This window comes from Aspergillus candidus, assembly GCF_002847045.1.
Source record: "Aspergillus candidus strain CBS 102.13 unplaced genomic scaffold BDW47scaffold_16, whole genome shotgun sequence".
NCBI lineage: Eukaryota > Fungi > Ascomycota > Eurotiomycetes > Eurotiales > Aspergillaceae > Aspergillus > Aspergillus candidus.
Window position 1 is genome coordinate 421,175 of NW_020194021.1, and position 24,344 is coordinate 445,518.

Below are 24,344 nucleotides of genomic sequence, written 5' to 3' on the forward strand. Positions count from 1 at the left end.
AATATGCAACTGAGAATGTAGACTCATTCAATCACGTAGGAGATATCAATAAGTCAAGGATGTAAGACCCGGTCTAGACAAAGATCAGGTGCTGGATATCGACCATTGTCAACTATGAGATTTGCAGTGTCATAATTCGACCAGCCACAGCTTAAATCTTTATGGCTCCATCTTGCAGACTGTTTCTTGGGCCCATATATCCCACATTAATAGGGATCACAAATAATAGACGTTGAGGCCATACTGTACTCCATACTATGCATTCTTCAACTATGACCTCGACGCCCCGCAAGATGCCAGACCTCGGGCCGCTTCTCCTGCCAAGGAAAGCGGCGTACGGACTACCTACGGATTGCGTGCTTGAAAGCGTAATCGATGCCCCGCATTCTCCTCCCTGTGACAAAATCCCACGAATGGTGAGAATGTTATTAATCTCTGCAAAGTGCCTAGATGCCAAGTGTTTCGCCAACCCTGAGCTTGATTGACGGAGGCTTGCTCCGCATTGCAACCCTGTGGATCCCGCCCGCATGACCTGCAATGCACATTTCCCCTGAGATGACATTTTCTATATGCCTTACTGGAGGCCTAGTAGGTGTCAATACTTCTGCCACCCCATCTAGCACCACGGCTGTCCTATTTCCAATCGGGACGGACTGCTTTGATGGTGTATCAACTTCCGAAACTCACCCAAAAAGTCAGACGGCCATATGCCCATCAAAGGGTCGGCTAATAAATAGCAAGCCACAGCTAACCATGCGCAATTTACTTAACGCCGTTGAGGAATTAGTCCACCATTGATCGACAGCACTTGTGGAAGCAACCGCGGACCAGGCGGATCACCCCGCCGGCGGGCCTAGACATGTCAAGAGATTGTTGCGCAATTGCCGGTATCTAATCCGACATTTCTAGTGGAAGACCGATGTACCCAATTGCGATGGTATATGGATCCCGGTATGTTGAGGGGTAGGGACCCGGATCTACAGCATTATTTAAGAAGCGATGATCCCAGGTCCGTTGGCAGAGGGAGTTTACAGAGGATATTCCACCCCCTCTTATTCTGCGACACGCACATACCAGGCTGGAACATGGTCCGAATTGCATCTACTCTCGTCGCAGGCCTTGTAGGCCTAGCCAGTGTGGTCTCCGCCCACCCCGGCCACGACATCAGGGCCGAGGCTGCGGAGCGCGCAGCATTCATCAAGCGCACACCGCTCAGCTCTCGCAGTTTGGCGCACTGTGCCCCACAGATGAAGGCGCGGGGTCTTGAGCGGGCGAACATGGCCAGACGCCGACATGCAGCGAACAGTCTGCGTCGGAAACGCGACTTGGCCCGTATGTCCACCTTCGTACTGCGGTCCGCCGAGCATCCTGCTAACACCATGCAGATCTGACCGAGTTCCAGAGACGAGACCACTCGCCCCACCACTCTGATCTTGACGTCGACCAGACGGTGGACCCTTCGGAGCTGTTCAAGTCCGGAGGCACCTGCATCCTGGGCCCCGATGTCACCGAGGGACCCTACTGTTCGTCTCTTACCTAACCTAGCTAATGTTAAGAATCGTGCTAATGAATATGTGTAGACGTCAGCGGGGAACTGATCCGCACCGATGTCTCCGAGGAGCAGGCTGGCGTGCCCCTATTCCTGGATATCCAGCTTGTCGACACCAAGACCTGCGAGCCTGTGCCGGAGGCTTACATCGAAATCTGGCACTGCAATGCTACCGTACGTCACATTGCCTTTTCTCCTCAATGACCACACCCAGTGCTAACGGGCGAGCGAAAAGGGTGTCTACTCCGGTGTCGTGGCGAATGGCAATGGAGACCCCGAAAGTGAAAGCAACCTGGACGCGACCTTCCTTCGCGGTATCCAGCAAACAAGCGCCGAGGGCGTGGTGCAATTTGAGACTATCTTCCCGGGACATTATACTGGGCGTACCACCCATGTTCACGGTATGCACGCCTTTATTCCCACTTACACATACAGATAGAGATATGTACTTGAAAAACTTAAAGATACTAACAATCAAAGTTCTCTCCCACCCCGGCGACACAAAAGCCAATGAGAACGACACCCTCTCAGACCTGTATACCACGACCGCCTCCTACGTCGGCCAGATCTTCTTCGACCAGGAACTGATCAACGCCGTCGAAAAGACGGAAACCTACGCGGCCAACACCCAGCCTCTGACCACCAACGACGAAGATGGCATTCTTGCCGAGGAAGCTGCCGAGATCGACCCCTTCGCCCAGTACGTGACGCTCGGCGAGGGCGACGATGTGAGCGCTGGCTTGTTCGGCTGGATCTCGCTGGGCATTGACCCCACGCAGAGTAACGATGTCAAGGCTGCGGTGTTCTACACTGAGGATGGCGGCATCGAGAATCCGGATGCTGGTGGTCCTCCTGGTCCTCCTCCCCAGTAGGAAGGTCTAGCGGGATGGTTTGGTGATTTCTGAGCCCTACATGGTGTGTGGTAGCGATCATAGGTCAGGTGGATCTATGACTATCGTATGTAGTTAAGGGGTCGTTGAATGAATACATATAGCTGTGAAGGATGTCTACACCTATATGCCCGAAGACAAGCAATCGAAGGGTTAGCCCATGTCACGTTGGATATTTATCTTTGTAGCCAGTTACTGAACCTCATGATTATGATTCTACATGATAGCGAGCACCCTTATGAAACACGTGACATAAGATGAGCGACTACTCTTGCTTTTCCACCCTTATGTCGTGATTAAGCATAGATTCACCATCCTGGAAGGTCTGATTAAGGGCCAAATCTACAATAGATGGGGCGAATTAGGTGACATGCTTGCCAATTGCATTGTTGTCTCACTACTCCACATTTATATGGCCTTCAATCACCTCATCTGAAAGCAAAATTGTAGATATGATACCTTCTGTCTTTAGATACATCCCAGACAGGATACGGATGAAATGGGATTCTCAAATAATCCTGTGTATCTCATTTTACCATATAGCAATGCAATCAATACAGCCAAACAAAATTATTTTGTTCATGAGTCTTGAGATAACAGGATCCGAAGCTGCCCTTCGAAAACAACCGTGAGTAAACACCCACAAGGTCTAATATAAGCACTGCAAGATCGAAACGTACAGCTCCTTGTAGTCGCGTAATTACCACCTTGATCATTGATATTATGCACCCCCATTAGACCATATGTCCGGACGAATTATGTATGTTCGGTAGATACAGGCTGCATAGTACTGTCTTTTGTGGAAAGGGCCTACCACCCGACCAAGTTTCTATCTAGGAAGGAATTCCGTATTCTGGAACGTTTATAATAACCTTTGGCTCTCTTCTCCAACATCAATCGCATGACCCTGTCATGTCCCTCCTGAAAAGCACTCTGCAGATCATCGCCATATTGTCCATTTTGTGCATCAACAATGGCCCCATTCTCCAAAAGCAATTGAACAATCTTGTCATATCCACTTCTGAACGCAATGTGTAGGGCATTGCCCCATCGCCCATCTGGGGCATTCACATTGGCTCCCTTGTCCAATAGTACTCTAATCACCCTCTCATCACCTCCTATGCAAGCAAACTGTAATGCAGTCCCGTGTGTTTTGATATAAGCGTTGATGTCGGCACCGAAGTCTAGAAGACTCTGCACTGTATCAAGGTGACTCCGCTGGGAACTAGCGATAAGAGCATTGCCGTGATAATCGCTCTCGATATGGACATTTGCCCCTGCCTCTAGCAGAGATCTTACAATATCAACGTTACCTTCATGAGCAGCCAGTATTAAAGCAGTGGCACCAGACTTTCCACCACGCCCATCAACGTCAGCCCCAATTTGTAGTAAGTAGCGCGTAACTTCAAGTTTATCCAATTCACACGCAGCGCCTAGAGCAAGGCCATGATATGAATCGAGATTGGGATCAGCTCCATATTCCACCAGGGCCCGCACAATCTCGATGTTTCCATACTTAGAAGCATGCAAAAGGGGAGGAATAGCGCCGGGACCATAGTTGGGTCTGGCACCCGGTCTGGCACCCGCCTCCAGTAAAGCCCTCACAATCGTAAGGTGACCCCCAAAGCAAGCGGCGATTAAGGGACATTTCTGGGACCCGTCGCTTTGAGAACTGAGCGCAGCCCCGTGCTCTATTAAAAGCTGAACCATTTCAAGATGACCTGCTTCAGAAGCAGCCACGAGTGATGTTTTATGACGACTATCACTGCGAAAATTAACATCAACATTGTTCCGCAGAAGCAGCTGCGCGATCCTATACTGCCCACATATAGATGCGACCTCCAGGGCAGTAGTATGATAGGGATATTGGAGCTTATCATCTGCCCCCTTGTCCAACAAGACTTGCGCAACCTCATAGTGTCCGTTAGATGAGGCAATAATCAACGCATGGGGATCTGGGGATGCTCCTTGCTCTAACAAAAACCGACAAATTTCATGATATCCACCGATCGAGGCCAAACGAAGAGCAATTGTTTTTTCTTCGACTGACTCGTACAATGACAAGTGCTCATTGAGTGGTTCTTGAAACACAATGTAGCGCCTTGGACGGTCGTCTGTTTGTTCGTTGCCCTCGATGACAGTCGTCCCTGGACGTCGCCGGAGAGTCCCGGGACTGGTCCCAAATTTATGAATCGTCGTGTTTCCGCCCGTTAGCACAAGTCTATGTACTATTTCATGATGGCCATTGAATGCTGCTAGGTGCATTGCATGGACTTTGTAGTGCATAGACCAAGGGAAGCAATCTTTCCATTCCATAGAAGACCAACTTGATTCAAGCTCAAATATGGAAAACCAAAGGTCGAATGGCACGGTGAATACGCCGTATAACAAATATACCAGGTCCTTCAGATCAGAGTATGAAGACAAACACATGTTGCGTACGTGGTCAGCCCAATTCACTGCTGAATATCTCAAAAAGCTGAGGAGATCGGATTCTTCGTGCATCTGGCTGTCGAGGTCTTCCATCAATAGGTATCTAACGCAAACGCTGGCCAAAAGATTTTGGGTTTCTACCCAGCGAGATTTATAAAAAGGAATTGAACTGCTGGGAGCATTGTATTCGCCAAGAAATTCCTTGGCTGTTTGGTGGATCAGGTGTACTTTTGAGTCATCATCGATAAAAACGAATAACCCACACAATCGGCGTAGTTTGGCTTTTAGACCTTCTCCAGGTAGCATGGCCTCTGCTGAAATTACTGCATTGGGCTTGGTGGCCACTCCCAAGGCCATAGCCATTTCACGTGTAGATAATGGCCTTCGTGCACCAACGATGATCTGAAAGATCTTTCGCACTGTATCCTCTTGACCGGATGGGACTCGCTCGAGAATCCTTGCATAAGCATCGGACACGGAAGTGGGTACAAGAGAAATTGCCTGCTCGGCAGGTCGTAGGCTGTCTTGGAACATTGTTCGGATATCGTCCATGGCTAAATGTAACCAAAGGTACGTGCGATGTTCCATTTTAAGCAGCTGTTGCTCAACCTGCTCCTGCACCTTCTGTGAGATGCCCGTTATTTCGGCCAGTTCTTGCACCTTGATTCTGACTACCAAGTCAATCTCTTTGTGGATAAGAGCATTCCTTTCCTCTCCGCTTAAGTGGATATGTCGGCATAATCGAGTTATATCTCGAAACCCGCTTATTATATCAGCATAGGGACGGCTTGTGACTATAAATTTGAGGCAAGGGGGCTGGTTGGATGAGCCACCCTGACCACTAGTATAGAAAGCTTTGAGCTCTTGGATCAGTCGCTTTCGATCATTCAAATGACACTCATCGAGCGCGTCGAGGACACATATTGTGTTCGGTGATGTAGGATGTGAGGTTGCAGCCAGCAGAATCGACCAAAGCTCGCCCACCTCGTCCTGAAGCTTGTGGCCGTTTTTCTCCCAGGATGGTATTGCATATTGCAAGAGGCTCGGCTGTTGACTAAAAAGCTGATGAAGTATCGCGCATAGCCCTATAGAAAGTTTGTTCTGCAGTTCGTTGTCTTTGAAGAAGAAGTAGCAAATCGAAGCTGACGGGGTCAGTTTCTTCAAATCATGATCGATCAAGGATTTCGCCAGGACAGATTTGCCACAGCCGGGGTCGGCTGACACCAGGAGAAGGTCATTGCGATAACTATCCCTCCAACGGAGATAAATTGGGTCCTGTAAGACCCACTGACATGTTTCTCGTTCTCGATTGGGGTTGTTATCCTTGTACTGTTGGTAGATTGAGGTTTTAAAGACTTGGTGACACTGCCGCTGATTATTATCAAGATAGTACTGGCTCTGTTGATGGTATGCTTTGTCCAGCCGTTGATTTGTACCTTTGACATCTTCATGCAATTTTTGTACAGACCCTATGAAAGACTTTATGAGCCGCCGTCGACAGTTTCAGGGTCAGACTAGCTACTACTTACTACATATATCCGTGGCTAATCTCTCACGCGCAACTTGGCCCCGGGGTAAGGTTTCCACCAGCTCCTTGGCATATGATGCTGCCGCCAAGGCAGCGTACCCTTGCCACGCCTTATTCTTGTGAGAATCAGAATAGTCACAAATTCCACGGATCACAATGCATGGAAAATCTTGCATGAGACCAGCTGCCTCCATTTCAAAGCAAAGTGCCCCCGTTTCAGAACGAATAGATTCTCTTGTCGACGCATCTTTGATAACGACATTGCCAGATGCTATTATACCATAGAATGGTTGTGGAAAATCATCCTCTCGCTCGTCTCTAGGTTCCTCCCATTCGGCTAAGCATGTGTCGCAGTTCTTGGTAGCCTCAGGATGCGGGTGCTCAATTCTGAACAACCGATCATGTCGTGAATCAGGCCGGCTAAAATTCTTCTTGGTTCTTGCAGTTCTACCAGCCGCATTCTGAAGATATTGCGGATAGCGAGGATCATCAGTCAGTTCTGCTGCCCTCATACCGTTGACCGCTGCCAGCAATGATCTTGGGGGACTATTCAAAGAACCAGTGCGTTGGAGTTTACCACCAACGGAGATTTTCCCCATATCATACTGAGTGACGCCTCCGGAAGTACCGTCTGGGCAGCTGATCACAATATCGCCAAGACGTATATCATGGTCGGGGGATGGAATGCCTCCCCCAACACCGACCATAAGCCCGACCCGCAACGAGTTTGAGAATGTGCGTAGCATATCTTTCGCGACGGTTGTAGCCGAAGTGGTTCCATATTGACCCGCAGGTAGGCAAGCTATCGCGATATTGTGATTACCTATTCGGCCCAGGGTGTAAATATTGGAGTCGCCGGCGTCTTGTTCCTGTAGTGGCTCAAATTTTTCATCAAGCATCTCACTGGCTGCCGCAACCTCAATAGCCAGAGCGCATATCCAGCCAATATCAAATTCGGTAAGTGCGGGACAGGACATTTTGTGTATATATGTGTATTTTCTCTCTGGGTGCTTGATTAACTCGACCTTGAAGGAGTTTTGTGAGGCGAGGAGGTGAGAATCGTCGGGGTAGAACACCAACTAGACATTGACTAAGCCACGCCAGCCTTGTGCTCACCGTGAGGGGTAGCCTTGGGCGCCAGGAGTCATACCATCATTGGTCCACCGTAGTTCCTATTCATCTGATAGTAACACCTTTGAATGTCCCAATGGCGGAGCGCAACCCCTATGTGATGCAGCCTACCAGAGTTAACCATGTTTGGTATATATGGAATGGCTGGGATGCTAATTGCCTAGGTCGTGGCATCGTACTATGGCAGTGGATGCAACCAGTCACATTGATTTTGCCATTGTCAGCTGGACGGTAGGGCATAAATGCTTTCACGGCACACATGAGGGTTCAACTTTCTTTTCAACATATCAAAAACACCACACCCGTTATCGCTTTCACCGATTTTGTCAGTCATTTGCCAATTTAACGAATTCTCTTCGAGGTATATTGATGGTTTCTTGCACTGTTCGCATGCTCTCGTCCCTGGCGCCCTATAGCGCCCCATAGCACGCTGATCGTAGGGGTTGTGAAGAAGTTGATCGGTCCAGTTGCGACCCGGGGGTGCGCGGGGAGATCTCTATGTTAAGTAGTCAGAATGCTTGTTGATAGTAAGCAGAGTCGTCTGCCAAGGTAGTGTCTATCATGAGTGTCGGACATACATCTCGCACGACCGTCTCGCACAATCTAGCCATGGTGAGCAAGACTCATATCAGGGACTTCGCTCAGCCAGCGAAATACTACATTGGTGGATCCGCGATTTTACTTCACATTGAGATATCAACTAACCATCATAGTGTCGTGCTGAACACATGAACTTACGAAGGTCAAAGGTGTCATGATATCTTTGGTATTCGAGTGATAATTCCCTGTTTCCTTTTGTAGCACATGGTATTATGGTTGTCCTGGACGGAATCTGATGGAACTGATCCAAAATCAATGAAACTGACGATAGTGATCATCCTGTCAAAGAGAAAATATGTCGGAAGGATCAAAAGCTGCAGAAGTGCAACCGTCAGAAAACGATGCGTTTTGTGGTCAGCTGACGCATACTGCCTTGTCTCAGATATCACGTGGACCTTTACACGTGCCTATGCCTTTATCCTGGAAGTAGGGGATGAAAACGCGTCTTAAAGGACCAAATTGATGAGATTCAGACTGAGTAAAATGTTGCTTGATGGTTGAAAGAACGATCAAAATACAAACGATAAAATAGTGTGGGAGACGTCCTGCAGGTCAGCTGACATGCCAACCGATTGCAGTCACTTCCACATATACAATGTGCATATCAATAGTACGGGGGGTATTTAGCGAAACTATTATAACTTGAATATAATAATCATGATAAGAGGAAGTGTAGTTATAGTAGGAGACACAAAGTGCGAGACAGATGAGGCGTACTACCTCCCAAAAACAGCAACTACCCGTTGAACAATAATATATTGTTGCAAAATATACCACTCGGCTACAAAAGATATCGCGACATTTTCTGCAGTCTGTAAGTAATCTTTATATATCTGATGTTGCGACATATATAAATTTTTTGATGTTTAGAGATAGGATAAAAAGCATTGCTCAGACGGCGCACCCTGCAACGCGACAATTGCTAAACGCAAACATTGCAGACAATCAAAAAAATGGATGTAATTCTATGTATCATGAAAATGCGCCTACCTCACTCCGCTTTCGTTATGTTCGTAGTAATGCCTCAATAGTGCACGTTGCCGTTACAGACCGAAATGTGCCCAGGCATGAATGCAGCGGATGCTCCCCGTCTATAAGGTGTCCATCATGTCAAATTGTGCCATATGACTCGCGGGTTCCAACAGGTCGGCCTCGTTGAGTATGTTGGCCCCTTGTGAAGGCGTGGCTCGTTCGTGGTAGCCAAGGACTTCGGCGTACCTGTGATTAGGAGTTAGTAAATCTCACCTAAGAAGGAAGGGAGAAAGCATACATTTTCAGCTTCCATGTGTCGAGGGTGTGCTCTTCTTTCAAGAAAGACCAATCGAGTTTTTCTTCTGCTGTGGGCTCGTCGGTTGGGTCGTGGTAAGGTGCGAGGAAGGGTGATTCGAGGATGTCCTTGGCGGTGGGACGTGTTTGGGGGTCGAAGACGAAGATTTGATTGAGGAGCTTGATTGCTGTGCGTTGTTAGGAAGGACTTGGTGTTTCATGGAACATGAATAGGGTACATACCGTTCGGATCACAGCTGGGAAACAGATCGGCTATCGATTGGGGTTTGTAGTCTGGGAGACTGTTGATAAATCCCAGCGTCTAGTCGTTGTCAGTATCATCCTTTTCATGAAGTGAATCGAAGACAGAAGGGAGGACGTACGTTGAGATTCTTAATCTTCCCCAGAACCTCACTCGGAGGCTTCCCCAACGTCTCCGTAATCAATTTAAATTGATGAACATGATCATTTCCGGGGAAGAGCGGCTTGCCGAGAAGCATCTCCGCAAAGATACACCCCGCACTCCAGATATCGACCTTCTCGTTGTAGTGCTGCCATGAGAGCATGACCTCGGGGGCGCGGTAGTAGCGGGTAGAGATGTACCCGGTCATGCGCAGTTCCTGGACGCGCGCCAGACCGAAGTCGCAGATCTTCAAGTCGCAATTCTCGTTGATGAGGAGATTGCTCGGTTTGAGGTCGCGGTGGACAACTCCGGCGGAGTGGATGTATTTTAGACCGCGCTGTTGTTCAAATGTTAGTCTGATTGCGCGTGAAAGGGACAGAGAAACATACCAGTATCTGGTAGAAGAAGAACTGGGCGAATTTCTCCTCGATGGGGCCTTGGCTGAGGAGGACGGAGAGGTCGGTTCGCATGTGTTCCGTCACCAGGTATCTGGATTTGTTAGCCGTGACGACCTTTAGATTCTGCAATATAACGTACATATCCTCTGACGGAGAGACAAAGATGTCTGTCAAATTCACCACCTAGTTGAATTAGCGTCGCTCTAGCCAGTCTGACTAAAGCGAACGTACATTCTCGTGCTTCAAATGTCGGAGTAACCGGATCTCGCGGAACAGCAATTTCGTAATGGCAGCGGTCCGGAACGGATCTGACAGCTTCTTGACGGCGACCACATTTTTGGTGATCAGGTCGTTAGCGGAACTGATCCTGTTAGTACGTGACTACGTGACGGACTGTTTCATGGACATAAAAACATACCAGACTAATCCTGACACCCCGGTCCCGATGGGAACCAAATCCGTATAGCGTTGGGTGACCTCAAAGGCAGTTCCCAGAATAACGGTTCCTTGAAAGAGAGACATTCTGTGTCCAACCGGCGTTGAAGGAGTTTGGTGCGTTGTAGTCGCGGGAGATTCGACTGCCGGATGGAATGGCAACGGTGCTTGATTTAAGGATAACATCTTATCTTTGGACCTTTCTTCCTTAGCCCCTTCCATGCCCCGTCGCGGCCCACTGCGCTTTTATAAGAAGGATAGAATTTGCATGCCCCTCTGATAACGCCTCTGGCGATTGGACAGACCGGGATATGGACATTGCTCGGCGTTGGGTGGGACATCTACATTATAGGCGATTGAGAACGATGATTGGCGGACGAGAACCCGCAAGAGTAGAATCGAGGATAAACTCGCGATATGACGTATGAGGGTGAGTGGACCAGCCCTGGTTCTGATGGATGCGCGGCCATGGTTCGCGGAGCCTGAGCCGAGCGAACAAGCGCCTGGCCCGTTTGCCGGGTGGGCCATTCAATGATCAACGGGCTGTATCAATTAAAAAGAGGAGAAGGAAGTAAGACAAGGAGAGAAAGTTCAAGAAGTGACCAGAAGGGGAATGAACACTCTGAGACGCGTCTGTCGTGAGGTGATATGCTACCTGGATATGGAGTAGAAGGCCGAGAAGACCCCACGTCAGGCCGATCGACAGCCTGTGAGTGGTTGGATGTTTCCTCCGGTAAAAATGCCGTGGATAACCATTGGATTAGAACAATAAGACCCACTGAAATATATTGGGTTGAACACGTTCAGGCCAGGCCAGGGTCTAGGAGGATTCCTCCGCCACCGTGTCGAAGAATTGAGTTTGAGTATCGAGTGACCCGCCAATTATACTCGTATTTCCTCCTTGAATCATGCGCCTAGTTGACCCGAGGCCAGAGTTTTCTTTTTATTATTAGAATTTATCTTACCTCTACCTTAGGTCCTTGCTTTATTTTTGTTTTTTCTTCTTTATACATCTATTTGATACCATTATATATCTTGAGAGAAATAACTTGAGCATAACCAGGGATCACTACAAGTCATTTATCCCATTACAACCACGAGTCACTAAACAAAGCCTCTGATATAGATACACTGATTCGTACCTCAACCCGATGACGCTTCACTGACGTCATGCCTAATCCTTCTCCAGTATCATCCCAGATTTCTACAGCCATTCGACGTTATGGCAATGAATGTGGGGATACCCGGTTCCGTGTAAAACCGTAGTAGATAACTTCCCCTATGAGGGATCAAAGCTTCCCTCCATCCATCGCACCCTCATTCGATACACTCATGGCCATAACGACAGGGTTTCTATCACGGCTGCCTCCCGATACGTTCATATACACCCATAGGCCTGAACGCAGACACGCATGACGAAGCCATACCCTGACCCCTGTCGGTGTTGCTCACACGAACGTCATCCTGATCCTGAGCTATGCAGTGCCACTGAGCCTGTGATAATAAAAGAAACAGAAACACGGCGTGGAATGATGGATGGTTACACGATCCGTCTCAAATCCAATGTAAATGCATACTCGACAAGATGGTCTTCCCCATTGAATCACACCCTCCTCAGCAGAAACTCCCCGATATGAACACCTCCACGAGTTCAATCGTGGATGGCATTGAAGGAGCAACAACGGGCAGAATGATGAAAGCGCTGCGATTTCACGGACGTCACGATCTGAGACTTGACGAGGTGAAGGAGCCGACGTGTGGATATGGCCAGGTGAAGGTATTTCGCATTCGATCTCTCGGGATATCAGAGTGGTGGTGACGTTGAGTCACAGGTCCGGCCGCTCTATGTCGGGATCTGCGGGACAGGTAGCTAGACACTCCTACTCCCTTCCCGTGGGTATACCAACCCAGGCGATGGCCATACATTGACCAAAAGACCACTACAGACCTGCATGAGTACTCTTCCGGCCCGGTACTTATCCCCGAAACACCGCACCCTATAACAGGGGCCAAACGCCCCGTTACTATGGGCCATGAGTTCAGCGGCGAGATTGAAGAGGTTGGAGCGGGCATTCACGATGACAAGTTGAAGCCGGGCCGACGCGTCGCTGTGCGCCCTACTATATACGATGAAGAGTGTTCCTCTTGCAAGCAGGGTGTGCGACATTGTTGTGAGAATATCGGGTTTATTGGGTTGAGCGGTATTCCCCCCTTCCCTTTCCCGCCTCCGACCTTCTCTAAACAAAACGAGGCACAGCACGCTTTAAAATTATAAACTAAAAGATAAAGGCTACGGCGGCGGCATGGCCCAACACATCGTCGCCCCATCCCGCCACTTCTACCCCATCGAAGACTCCATCCTGTCCGAAACAGCCGCCCTTATCGAACCGCTCGCAGTCGCCTGGCACGCCGTCAACATCTCCCCCTTCAAACCCGGCAACACAGCCCTCGTGATCGGCGGCGGCCCCATTGGAATCTGCGTAGTGCAGGTGCTCAAACTAAAAGGCGCAGGGGAAATTGTCGTCGTCGAACCCATGGACAGCCGGAAGAAGCTCGCCCGCGAATACGGCGCAACGGTGATCATCGACCCCGGTGAGGCGGATGTTGTGTCGCGAACGCGCAAGTTGTCGCATGAGCATGGCGCGGACGTTGTGTTTGATACTGCTGGTGTGGAGGCTGCGCTGAATGGTGTTATTCCGGCTTGTCGGACTCATGGCGCGATTGTGAACATTGCGCTCTGGGAGAGGGGCCCCATGGTCAAGGTGAATGATTTGATGTATCGCGAGGTGCAGTATATGCAGGCTGCGCTTTATGATGAGATGTCGTTTAAGGAGACTGTTAGGGCGTTGAGTGATGGTATTTATTCTACCCTGGGAGGGTGTTGTGGGATATACGGTTACTGACGATGTAGGACTCCTCGATCCGAGTGGAATGATTACTGCCACGGTGAAGTTGGAGGATGTGGTGGAGAAAGGCTTCAAGGCGTTGCTTGAGGAAAGGGATCGGCATTGTAAGATTCTGGTGGATATGCAAGCAGGTTAAGCGTTAGTACAATTGGTTTATTAGGATTGGTTGTATAGTTATTGTTTGGATGGATAGTATGACGAGTAATCAATCTGGGAATATATACTGGTTTTACCATAGAAGTACCAACGTTCAAATGAGTTGTTCATAATGTTAGGTGTGGAAATGGGGGATGTAACGCGTCGTAAGCGATGCAATTGATGATATTCGGACTACATAGAATGATGCAGATGGTTGAGAATACAAGATGGGAAACAGTGGGGAAAGGACTCTGAAAATGCTGCCGGTCAGCAGACATGCCAACCGATTGCAGTCACTTCCACATGAGATAGGCGGTTTGATTGACTTGGAAATACGGGTGAAATAAATGTAATATACACTTGTGGACCTCAATTTTCATGCATGTATGCGTCAAGCCCTATTCACATCAACGCAGTCAATCGATTACGAGAATCAAGATGTCAAGAAGTACAGCCATACCAAATATCAATTCTCATAAAACGAGAGACAAATGACAAGCAAGCAATATCCTATCCCGATCTTAGACGCGTCAAAAATCGGCCCCAATCCCACCCATTCAAAGTATTAAACATAAACGTAACCTAACGTGCCACATGCCACCGTCATACCCACACAGTGCCCTACCCCACCTAAACCTTCTCGTGCTCCACAACAATACCAGCTTTTTCGGTGAGAGCTGTATCGGTGAGACCCATCTCAGCAGCAAAGGTGCCATGGGGCTTCCATTTAGCGGAGGTGCGCGGGGTGGTCTCCTCCATCATCTGGTCGACTTGTTCCAGGGTGAGACCCTTGGTTTCAGGGATGAGGAAGTACGTGTAGACAAAGGCGCAGGCGCAGAGGGAGCCCCAAATGAAGAACACCTTGGCTTTGAGGTCACCCTTGTCGCTGTCGACCATGTAGGGGGTGATGACGGCGATGATCTAGTAGTTATTCAGTTAGTTGATAAAAAATAAAATCGAGTAAAGATAGAAGAAGGCGGGGGGGCTCACGCAATTCCACAGCCAGTTAGAAGCGGTCGACAAAGCGACACCACGCGAACGAATAGGCAGAGGGAAGATCTCTCCGATAACAACCCAAGCACCAGGACCCCAGGTTGAAGCGAAGAAAAAGATGTAGATACAGATGAAGGAGATCTCAGCGCTGACGGCGGCCTTGTTGGATCCGTCCACGGTACCGGTGATGGCGACAATGAACTGGCAGACCACCATGCCCAAGGCACCCCACAGAAGTAGCGGGCGACGACCGTAGCGCTCCATGGTGTAGAAGGAGATGGGAGTTGAAAGCACGTTGACGATGGTCGTGATCATGCTGATCAGGAAGGGGTCGTCAATTGTGCGAAGCTGTACCCGTCAGTTAAGCCCACCCATTAGGATCTCCCTGGGGAATAACGTACCGAAGTGAAAAAGGTGGTTCCGAAGTAGAACACAAAGTTGACACCAGTCCACTGCTGCATCATCTGCAACGACGTGCCAAGAACCGTGCGACGGAGATTGCTGTTGGGCTTGAAGATGTCCCCGCGGAAGCAGTTGAACCAGCTGTCGAAGTAGCCGTGCTGGGGGATCGCCTGCATCTCGTACTCGTGGTTGGCGACGATCTCAGCGAGCTCCTTGACGATGTAGTCCGAATCGCGGGGCTGGCCACGCACGCGGGCCAGCACGTCGGCGGCCTTGTCGAGCTTGCCTTTCTTGACGTAGAATCGAGGCGACTCGGGGAGGAAGAAAAGTCCGAGGGCCAGGAGTAAGGCCCAGAGCATCTGGATGGCGATGGGAATGCGGTAGGAGCCCGAATCCATGCGTTCCTGAGTGGCGTAGTCGACACACGACGCCAACATCATGCCGATGGTGACGCAGAACTGATAGCCCGACACGATGGCGCCACGGACCTTGCGGGGGGCGATCTCGGACATGTAGAGAATGATGATGGCCGAGACGAAACCGACACCGAAACCGGCAATCAAACGACCGACCACCAGCAGGGGCATGCTTGTTGAGGCCGTCTGCAGGATAACACCGACGATGAAGACACCACAACCCGCGATGATCGTGGTGCGGCGACCGATCCAGTCCGCCAAATCACCGGCGATGATGGCACCAAAGAACGTTCCGGCGGACAGGATGGAGGTGATCAAGGACTTTTTCCAAGAGGGGACGACAAAATGATCCTCCGGCGTAGTTGCAGGATCCTAGGAGAGAAAAACCATCAGCGGGAGACGACCAAATGAGAAGCGACACTCTTACCAGGCCCTCAAACTCCTGGATGAAATATTTCATAGCCATGACACCGTTGATATAACCCGAATCATACCCGAAAAAAATACCACCGAAGGCGGCAAATGCACACATCAAGTAGGCCTTGAAAGTGACAGGTGCCTCGACGACCCCGACATCGCTATTGCTGCCCGCCATCGTGGGGACTGTTGCTCGTGACGAACGGCCAGATGAACGGGGTTGTTAAGAAAAAAAAGACAAGATAACGAACGTGAGGATGAAACACAAGGAAGAGCGACGGGCGAATATTATGAGAGGGGAGGAGATGCATTGGTTTTATATATCACAGACGGGACTCCCTCCTTCCGTACGTGGGGATCACCAGTCACTCACCTGGGGGTGGATCACACAACTTCCCTGCTTCATCGAATTGGACCATTGTCTCCTGGGGAATCAACCATTTCCCTCTTTGGTTTGATTGGTTTTATCTTACTTTACTTTATTTCCTTCCCCCTTGTTTTTTGCCCCCCCGGGAATTGCCCCGTGAAAAGAAGCGAGCAGTAGCGTATTGGCGTCGGAGAGAAAGGTTTAGGGCAAGTCAAGCCAACTGCATGCAGGCAAGTCTCTGGCAATAGTGCTCGGACCGTAATGAGCTCAAGCGGGTGGCGTCTACAACACTGGCCAAAGAGAGGCTCGGTTCAGTCGGTACAGGAGCCTGTTGTCGCATTCACTAGCCCCTAGTCACTGTTCGAAGCGATGCGGCCCAGTATCAAGAGACCAGCGCTAGCCGAGGATGTTAGCAGGGATCGGACATTGCGGCCTACCACGTCTCGCAGAAGTTGACCCTAGTGGCTTTTTCCAGCCTAAGTACAACCTCTGCGGCCTGGTTTCGAACTGTATGGTGGGATCGAATGTTCCATAAGCCGATAGAAACCTGGACGGTGGCACCATGGCACCACCGCTGTGATACGATGGACTCCATCCAAACGGGAGTGCCCCATGGGACATTGGATAGGAGGGGTAAAATCGTGGACTATGGACCAGGATATCGCATCGGAAGTGGGGACCGTTACATTGGAAACCTGACAGACGGTCTCTTTGTCTGACGAGGTGGTATTTCCCCGTGTGGACGAGCGTCGAGTCAGTCCATGAACCTGATGTTCGAGTCTATCGGTTCGCCACCTTTACACGGGTTGCCGAGGATTTACGATCAGGAACTGAATCAGAGTGCGATCTGGCGAGTCCACCGTCATCTGATCTGCCAACATGATCTCCTCTGTCCCAACTCTGCAGGCCAACTCTACCGGGGGAACACTATTCTCACGAAGGATTCACCCTGGGCCAGCGTGGTGAGAAATTTTGAACAGGGGATGTCCGACTGCCAAGACACCGGCGGCGAATAGTGGCCGGTTTGAAGGCCCATCTGAGACAGCGTAGAATCTTCTGCTGCAGCTGCGACAGAGTGGCAGATTCGACCCAGGACACGGACCGGTGGTGGGAGACACAGTCCTCCCCAATCCTTCCGGTCATCATTTAGCACGGAGTCTGGACTGGTTCAACCCCACGGGGCGTGGTCAATTGTGTCCCCAGAGTCTCCAGTCTCCAGTCTCCAGTCAGTCCGCGCCCTCCGGTCAGGGTCGGTGAGTGATTTAGGGTTACCCGACTGGCTGGACACCTCAGGCTGCCCCGACGGGAACTTCCAATTCGTCCGCCGGTCCGTTTAATCTCCGCGCGGCGCTTAACCCGATCGGGTATTGTACCTCGGCCCCCCCAGGTCACGGGGTCGGGACGGGTTTCTTCCGAGGATTTTGACTTTCTCCAACTCCGCGTGGAATGTGTCGGCTGGAGGGAATACATCCGATGCCTGCAAGCCGTCCGGTCAAAAGTCTTGGCCCGAAGGCTGGTCTGCCTCGGACGGGACAGGTGGTGATGGAAGGTCCATGCGGAACGTTCCCCCGAGTCGAACAGGTGGAGACGCGGTGGTCTGGCTCCACCCGGTACCCCCGGCCGGTTGGCAGGTCCACCCCCGAGTCCCATGGGCAGATCGACTGGGCGGAACTACTAACAGCACTACTATGTAAGGGTAAGCAAGGTTGATGGAAGAACGGAAACTTCTATTTCATCGACTCTATGCATTTCGTCCATCGACTACTGATTACGACCACCGACCGCCATCCTATCCATCTGCCAATCCATTGAAGGGAATTCCATTGCCACACTCGAGGGTGACACTGCAGCATGTGGAACCCACCTGTCACCCGGACCCACGCGACCAACGGCCATATCGCTATCTTTGGTGGAGAGCAACCCGCGAGTCTCCACCGATGCTATTGGCACGTCGGCCTCGATATCTGGGAATGCGTGAAAGAAGCGGGGAGTCATGCACCAGGACTGCAAGTCATAAAAGCACTTGTTGAACAACTCGGAGAATGTGTACAGGTTTGGCTGGGGCTGTTGCACGAATGCATGACGGGCCTGGTACGGCCAGTTGAACCGGAAACAGCTCCAGAACAAGGCGCAGAAGTTGTCCGAGCAGTGCTGATCCGGGAATAGCACGAGGCGTTCACGCAGGCCCGGCCTTGGTAATGAGCGGTGCGTTCTTAGGAATACACGGACTCTGAGGACTTACCACACAACAAAATCCACCAACGGTTTGTGAACAATCCGCAGCTGTGAAGGTCGATGGCGCATGAACCGGGGAAGTGCCTGGAGATTGGCTTCAGATGGGTCGGATCGGTACTAAACAATATCGGTCAGCCAGTAACCACAGAAGGCGGTGATGCCTACCCGGAACATGGCGCTGACAACGCGCAGAATGGCCAATCGCTCGGCTTCCCCACAGAGCTTGCGCCAAATTGACTCATCCGCGGCACGCAGCATTCCCCACACCGGGTCCAACGCATATCGACGGCCGACGGCGTCCCATCCGTCGAGGATCGCTCGAATCGGGATGTCGGCGTCTCTGGTGGTTTGGTCTGGCGCTACACGTGGGCTGATGGCATAGCAACGCTCCACCAGCTCGTTCAAGTACATGAACAGTCGGCCTTGGGCGTCCTGCGATTGACCAAATGAGTCCGATGGGGGGAGTACACTGGAGGGGCGGACACGTGAGTTTGAATCTTGGCATGGCACCTTCTCCTGGGCCACACTCTGGCCGGGATCTGTCGCAGTAGTAGAAGAATCATATGTTCTATCATCCGATTGCTCCATGTTTGGGCAGAGCTCGCGGCTGCTCCGAGAGGGCCCCGAGCCTTCATCCAGACTCGAGTCCGCCTCGCGCGCGGGACTCTGTCTCGGCCTGTGGCCATGAGCATCCACGGCAGAATCTTCCACCCATCAGAACTGTAACATACCCAACGACGGGACTCTCACCATGATCAGACAAGCTAGAGGCGATAAGCCCCTGCAGCGACCGCAACGTCGACCTGAGCGATTCGTTCGACTTCCTTTGGTGCTCCAGCTCGTCGATGAGGACCTTCGTACTGCCATTATCGTGGAACCGAGTCAGGGTCTCGATGCGCGATTGCAGCTGAGCAATCAAGGTTTTGTTTTTCTCCCGCGCACTGCGCTGGGCCTTTCTGTCTTGCTCTCGCTTCCTCGCCCGGTCTTCCGGGGTTTTGTGGGACTTTGTCGATCCAGGGGTCTCCATGGTATTACGGATAGTTGTAGACAGTAGATACTTGACTTGACATGTTGATTACGCTTCTATGGAGATTCAGATTGTCGATTAAGGTAGTAGATCGATATCGGTACCCACGCCCAGATTGCGTTCCTCGTTGATCCACGTCGGCATGTGAAGCCGTTCCCAGCCGCAGCCGAGACCGAGAATCCGCCCGTCGGATCGATCGTTCCTGGTATTCGCTATCTAGACTACCTGTAATAAATGGATTTGATCGTATAATCCCCATATCCATGCTCCTGTTGTAGTCTGACATGGCAAACCTTCCCAAGGTCTCATTCTCGATTTGGTTTTGGACATCGCTCCGGTCATCAACCAAGATACATCTTGAATGCGATAACTCCCTTGTAGCTGATCGTCACAGATGAAACCACTAGGCGGGCATGATAGTACCACGACGGTGCCCCACGCGTGATCAACCAGGCGGGCTCCTTTCATTTACCGTGCATTTCTGCCCCAGAAGCAGCCCACTAAAAAGGAGGCAAGGGAGCAGCACATATTCTGGGTTAGCGAGAATTCCGCCATGTACTCCATATGCACGTCAATATTCTACTATGTTTCAGGTTCCTTCTACTGCATGCTCGAAGGCTAGTGGGTGGCGATATTGCTTGTTATCGGTTCGTGGAGGGGGCTTATAGAGGGGTGGATTTTATATCATAAAGATCTAGATTTCTCCACATTACTAGACGAGTTGTAGACTGTTGATTGCGGATGAAGCTGATAATATACGATATTTCTCTTGGTGTCAATCACCACACTGTTGGCTTTGTGGTTCTTACTTGACGGATATATATATGGATTGCGCTTTGGCTGTATCCTTACTTTTCTGGCCACAATTTGTGACATTACGAGACATGTAACCGGCCAATATCAGCTGACTTGCGGTGTTTTCCCACAACTTGCTACTCTGACTCTTCTTGTTTCTTGACGCCTCGCACTTCAAAAACCATCAATATCATCACGATCTTAACCATTGTCATGGTGTCTGTCACGTCATCCTGGCAAGGGAAATCATCAAACAACCAAACTCATTACAGTCATGTGCCCACTGACAGCAAATTTCAACCACAAAGGTACCTGAAGTCAGAAGACAATCCCCACAGTCCCCACATCGGCAGATGTACATTTCTCAATCCCCGATCAGCCGGATAAATCGAGCTGGATCCTCGGCTCACGGTGGCCAGTCATCGCTGACACATTGTGGCTTGCTTGCATTTCACTCCGGTGGGGGGATTCCCGTGATAGGGCAGGTAGTGTCATTATATATTGATGTGAATGAGTACATCTCTACCAGTGACACGGTGGTTCGTGCTTTCTCCTATCATTCTTTCTGACAGTTCCCACTTTTTGTTTTTACCGTCTCGAACTCGCGTTCATCATCTTTGTCTCTTTAATGGTACATGATAAACTGGTCGCCAAGGGCGGGTGGAATAGGAGGGAGCGCTGGCTCATCCCACAGATAATGATGACCGTCAACGAGTATCGGCAAGAGTTCGGCAATTGGGTACGAATAGACTTTCATCCGTCTGTGTCTTATTGGCCACGGAAAGAGAACCTGGGATAGATGAAAAGGGCAAATCTCTGGAGGCGTAAGTTGGGGTACTGCCCAACTCGTCATCTCTTCGCCCGTCTCGACAGGCGCTAAACCCTAGAAATGCGGGGAAGACAGGCGACTAGCCCGACATGAACAGCCAAGCCGCTTGTCTCTTCGTCGGTTTCATCTCTGTCCGACGTGGTTGTCCATCCCATCGTGCGTGATGGGGGGCTTATTGCCGGTGTGCCAGTTCCTACAATGTCTCTATTCCCACTCGCAATCCAAACCACTCTGTGAAATGCACGAAACTTAGCAGCTTAGCTAGGACGCACTGCGCCAATCGCAGGATGTGACGAGGAGCTAAGATGGCACACCCCGGCAAGGGTGAGCCAACAGCAAACCAAGAAGCAAGGGTCGTGTGGTTGGTGGAATCGGGCGAACCTTGTCGTGTCTATCAGGATTCTGGAGCTCTAAAACGCCTAGGGGAGCCTAGTTACCTCTCCACAATCTCCACCCCTGCCAGTCAATCCGCAGCTGCCATGAGATGACGAGTCGACGCTCGTGCCGAGTAGGGCATAAAGATATGATATTACCCGGACAGATCACTTTTATTTATCTCTCCTAGATCCACCTCGTTTTTGGCTCGTCCACATCCCACGTTGACATTCACGCTCACCTCGAGGTGCACCACCGCGATGGCCGACCACAAAGGCCTCTCTAATCACAAGGAGTTCCTTGCCCCCGAAGCTGCTCGCGAAGCTGCTGGACAGGGTCATGCCGCAACGGATCTGCACGGTCGCTCGCTGGTCGAGTTCGATCGCGCGGCGGAGCGACGTCTGCGCTTGAAGATCGATCTCTACACCGTGCCGACTGTCTCTCTCCTCTACCTCTTCTGTTTTATTGACAGGGCCAACATTGGTATCATCCGACTCCCACGCGGGATTACCGGCGTTGTGTAAGAAGCTAACATCCGTCCGACTAGGCAACGCGAAGCTCGCCGGTTTCGAGGAAGACCTCCACTTGAAAAACTACGACTACAATGCCGTCCTGAGCATCTTCTACATTGCTTACATTGTCTTCGAAATCCCCGCCACCATGGCCTGCAAGTGGTTGGGCCCGGGCTGGTTCCTTCCAGGGACGACGCTGGCGTTTGGGATCTGCTCGGTGGCAACAGCCTTCGTCCATGATCAACAGAGCGCATCGGGCGTGCGCTTCTTGCTGGGCATTTTCGAGGCGGGTGTGATGCCGGGGATTTCATATTATATGTCGCGATGGTATCGTCGCAGCGAATTGACCTTTCGCATAGCCCTGTTCATGGTCATGGCTCCGCTGGCCGGTGCAGTGCGTTTCCCCCGCGCCCAGGCTGTACAGATTGTTCCGGCTAACTAGTGTAGTTTGGAGGCCTTCTTGCGTCCGCCATCCTCTCGCTCGATCACTTCGGCTCCCTCAAGTCCTGGCGAATGATCTTCGCCATCGAGGGCATTATTACTATCGGCCTCGGGCTCATCGCGTTTTTCACCCTGACCGACCGTCCTGAGACCGCGCGCTGGCTGAACCAGGATGAAAAGGTACCATCTTCCTGAAAAAATCCAATTTACCAAACGGCTTTAACATTGATAGGACCTGGCCATCGCACGCATCAAATCGGAACGTGTTTCTACCACCGAACTCCTGGATAAAATCGACCTGGCGAAAACCCTCCGGGGCATCCTCTGCCCCGTCACCCTCACCACAGGTTTCATCTTCCTCCTCAACAACATCACCGTGCAAGGCCTTGCCTTCTTCGCCCCCACCATCGTCGGTACGATCTACCCAGAAGCAAGTGTCGTGAGCAAGCAGCTTCACACTGTGCCCCCCTACGTCGTTGGCGCCTTCTTCGCCCTCCTCTTCCCCCTCCTCAGCTGGGTCTTCGACCGCCGCATGCCTTGGTTCGTCCTCAGTCCGCCCCTGGTCATGATCGGATACATCATGTTCCTCGCCAGCCAAGACGCCATGACGCGCTACGGCGCGACCTTCCTCATCGCCAGCGGCGCCTTTGCTTTTGGCTCCCTCACCAACGGACACGCCTCTAACAATGTCGTCTCCGACACCGCTCGCTCCTCCGCCATCGGCACAAACGTCATGCTCGGAAATATCGGCGGCCTGATCTCCACCTGGTCCTTCCTGCCCTTCGATGGCCCGGACTTTCCCATCGGCAACGGTCTCAACCTGGCCACCTCCACCGCGACCGCCATCCTTGGGGCCTTGCTCTGGATGTGGATGCGCTGGGACAATCGCCGCCGCGATGGTATCGACGTCGATCAAGCGCTTGCTGGGATGTCGCAGCGACAGATTCAGGACCTCGACTGGAAACATCCTGGGTTCCGGTGGCGTACCTAAGCCACTTTTTACTGGTTTCTTTGTATGCAGTGTCGCTTGCTCAAGCAGTATAATCAATATCATGTGTTGGATTAGCAATAATTATTCTCCTTCACACTTTGACCACGCAGTACTATAAATTTGTAAATTGTGACTTGTGTTTTGTAACGTTTACCTGTACATCATGCAGACACTAATCAAAGCCCGATACAGTATGGGCGTAGCCGATCCGACGGACCGAGGAGATAGCTACTAGTACTGCACATGCAGTTGATGAAGCAGTCCCCTTGCAGTTTCTACTGATATTTCTACTTCTTCAAATCATTTCCCAAATGTCCCAGGATTAGTACCTTCGAATAAGTTCAAGAATCCCACCCTTTCATCATCTACTACGGGCTGGTTAGCCACTCAAAATCAATACTTCTCCAGATATACATAACCTCCCTTCCCCGCTTCCCCGCGTCTCCGCATCTCAACACAACTGGAGCTCACTCCATACAACCCCGAAAAAAAAAAAAAAAATGTATGCAGCCAATCCTTACCTCTATCACTCTCATGACCATGATAACAAAGAGAACACTAATAAGCCAAAGGTCTGCTTCCCAGCAATTTCTCACCCTCACACAACAGCAAGGAAAGGTCAACCCCCACGAACTGGAAGACATCTTCAACCGTCTCCCCCCCGTCCCCCTCGATCTCCTCCGCGGCCCATGGAACGGCGGCAGCTTCGACACGGGCCATCCAATTCATAATCGTCTGCGGTCGATGAATTGGTTGGGAAAGACGTTTCATTCCACGGAGGATGTGGATCCTATTGTTGTCGCACGGGATGGGGAGAGGGTTTGTGATGAGGGGTGGGGGCATGCTAGGGTATTTTTTTTTTCTCTT

General features: G+C 50.8%; 7 protein-coding genes across 7 annotated transcripts; 3 read left to right on the plus strand and 4 right to left on the minus strand.

Moving 5' to 3' along the window:
• Nucleotides 1-1,085: 1,085 nt before the first annotated feature.
• On the plus strand, nt 1,086-2,421 carry BDW47DRAFT_131106 (intradiol ring-cleavage dioxygenase; the record flags this gene model as incomplete). Its single annotated transcript, XM_024817248.1, has 5 exons — nt 1,086-1,332; nt 1,386-1,523; nt 1,581-1,723; nt 1,785-1,950; nt 2,030-2,421. The coding sequence occupies 5 exons, from the start codon at nt 1,086-1,088 to the stop codon at nt 2,419-2,421; spliced, it is 1,086 nt and encodes a 361-aa protein (XP_024673074.1).
• An 828-nt stretch (nt 2,422-3,249) lies between these two features.
• BDW47DRAFT_116956 (uncharacterized protein) lies at nt 3,250-7,377 on the minus strand (the record flags this gene model as incomplete). The annotated part of the gene is made up of 8 exons (XM_024815009.1): nt 3,250-3,272; nt 3,372-3,519; nt 4,669-4,842; nt 4,882-4,944; nt 4,981-5,009; nt 5,043-5,099; nt 5,136-6,341; nt 6,402-7,377. The coding sequence occupies 8 exons, from the start codon at nt 7,375-7,377 to the stop codon at nt 3,250-3,252; spliced, it is 2,676 nt and encodes an 891-aa protein (XP_024673075.1).
• A 1,429-nt stretch (nt 7,378-8,806) lies between these two features.
• On the minus strand, nt 8,807-11,328 carry BDW47DRAFT_104202 (mitogen-activated protein kinase HOG1). Its single transcript, XM_024812275.1, has 8 exons — nt 10,617-11,328; nt 10,430-10,559; nt 10,338-10,381; nt 10,190-10,289; nt 9,781-10,137; nt 9,641-9,719; nt 9,402-9,585; nt 8,807-9,349 (listed from the first exon to the last, which is right to left on the minus strand). Exons 1-8 carry the CDS (start codon nt 10,853-10,855, stop codon nt 9,223-9,225), a joined length of 1,260 nt encoding a protein of 419 aa, XP_024673076.1. The 5' UTR covers nt 10,856-11,328; the 3' UTR covers nt 8,807-9,222.
• A 600-nt stretch (nt 11,329-11,928) lies between these two features.
• Nucleotides 11,929-13,782, plus strand: BDW47DRAFT_104209 (2,3-butanediol dehydrogenase). The gene is made up of 4 exons (XM_024812276.1): nt 11,929-12,410; nt 12,466-12,499; nt 12,580-12,834; nt 12,923-13,782. Exons 1-4 carry the CDS (start codon nt 12,219-12,221, stop codon nt 13,534-13,536), a joined length of 1,095 nt encoding a protein of 364 aa, XP_024673077.1. The 5' UTR covers nt 11,929-12,218; the 3' UTR covers nt 13,537-13,782.
• A 248-nt stretch (nt 13,783-14,030) lies between these two features.
• Nucleotides 14,031-16,729, minus strand: BDW47DRAFT_104217 (sugar porter family MFS transporter). The gene is made up of 4 exons (XM_024812277.1): nt 15,916-16,729; nt 15,072-15,860; nt 14,668-15,018; nt 14,031-14,598 (listed from the first exon to the last, which is right to left on the minus strand). The coding sequence occupies exons 1-4, from the start codon at nt 16,081-16,083 to the stop codon at nt 14,308-14,310; spliced, it is 1,599 nt and encodes a 532-aa protein (XP_024673078.1). The 5' UTR covers nt 16,084-16,729; the 3' UTR covers nt 14,031-14,307.
• Nucleotides 16,730-17,440: 711 nt separating this feature from the next.
• On the minus strand, nt 17,441-19,670 carry BDW47DRAFT_131127 (bZIP transcription factor; the record flags this gene model as incomplete). Its single annotated transcript, XM_024817249.1, has 6 exons — nt 19,258-19,670; nt 18,673-19,211; nt 18,515-18,624; nt 18,045-18,463; nt 17,545-17,933; nt 17,441-17,485 (listed from the first exon to the last, which is right to left on the minus strand). Exons 1-6 carry the CDS (start codon nt 19,532-19,534, stop codon nt 17,441-17,443), a joined length of 1,779 nt encoding a protein of 592 aa, XP_024673079.1. The 5' UTR covers nt 19,535-19,670.
• A 1,818-nt stretch (nt 19,671-21,488) lies between these two features.
• Nucleotides 21,489-23,477, plus strand: BDW47DRAFT_131129 (putative MFS transporter; the record flags this gene model as incomplete). Its single annotated transcript, XM_024817250.1, has 4 exons — nt 21,489-22,016; nt 22,081-22,439; nt 22,493-22,666; nt 22,719-23,477. Exons 1-4 carry the CDS (start codon nt 21,794-21,796, stop codon nt 23,475-23,477), a joined length of 1,515 nt encoding a protein of 504 aa, XP_024673080.1. The 5' UTR covers nt 21,489-21,793.
• Nucleotides 23,478-24,344: the final 867 nt, after the last annotated feature.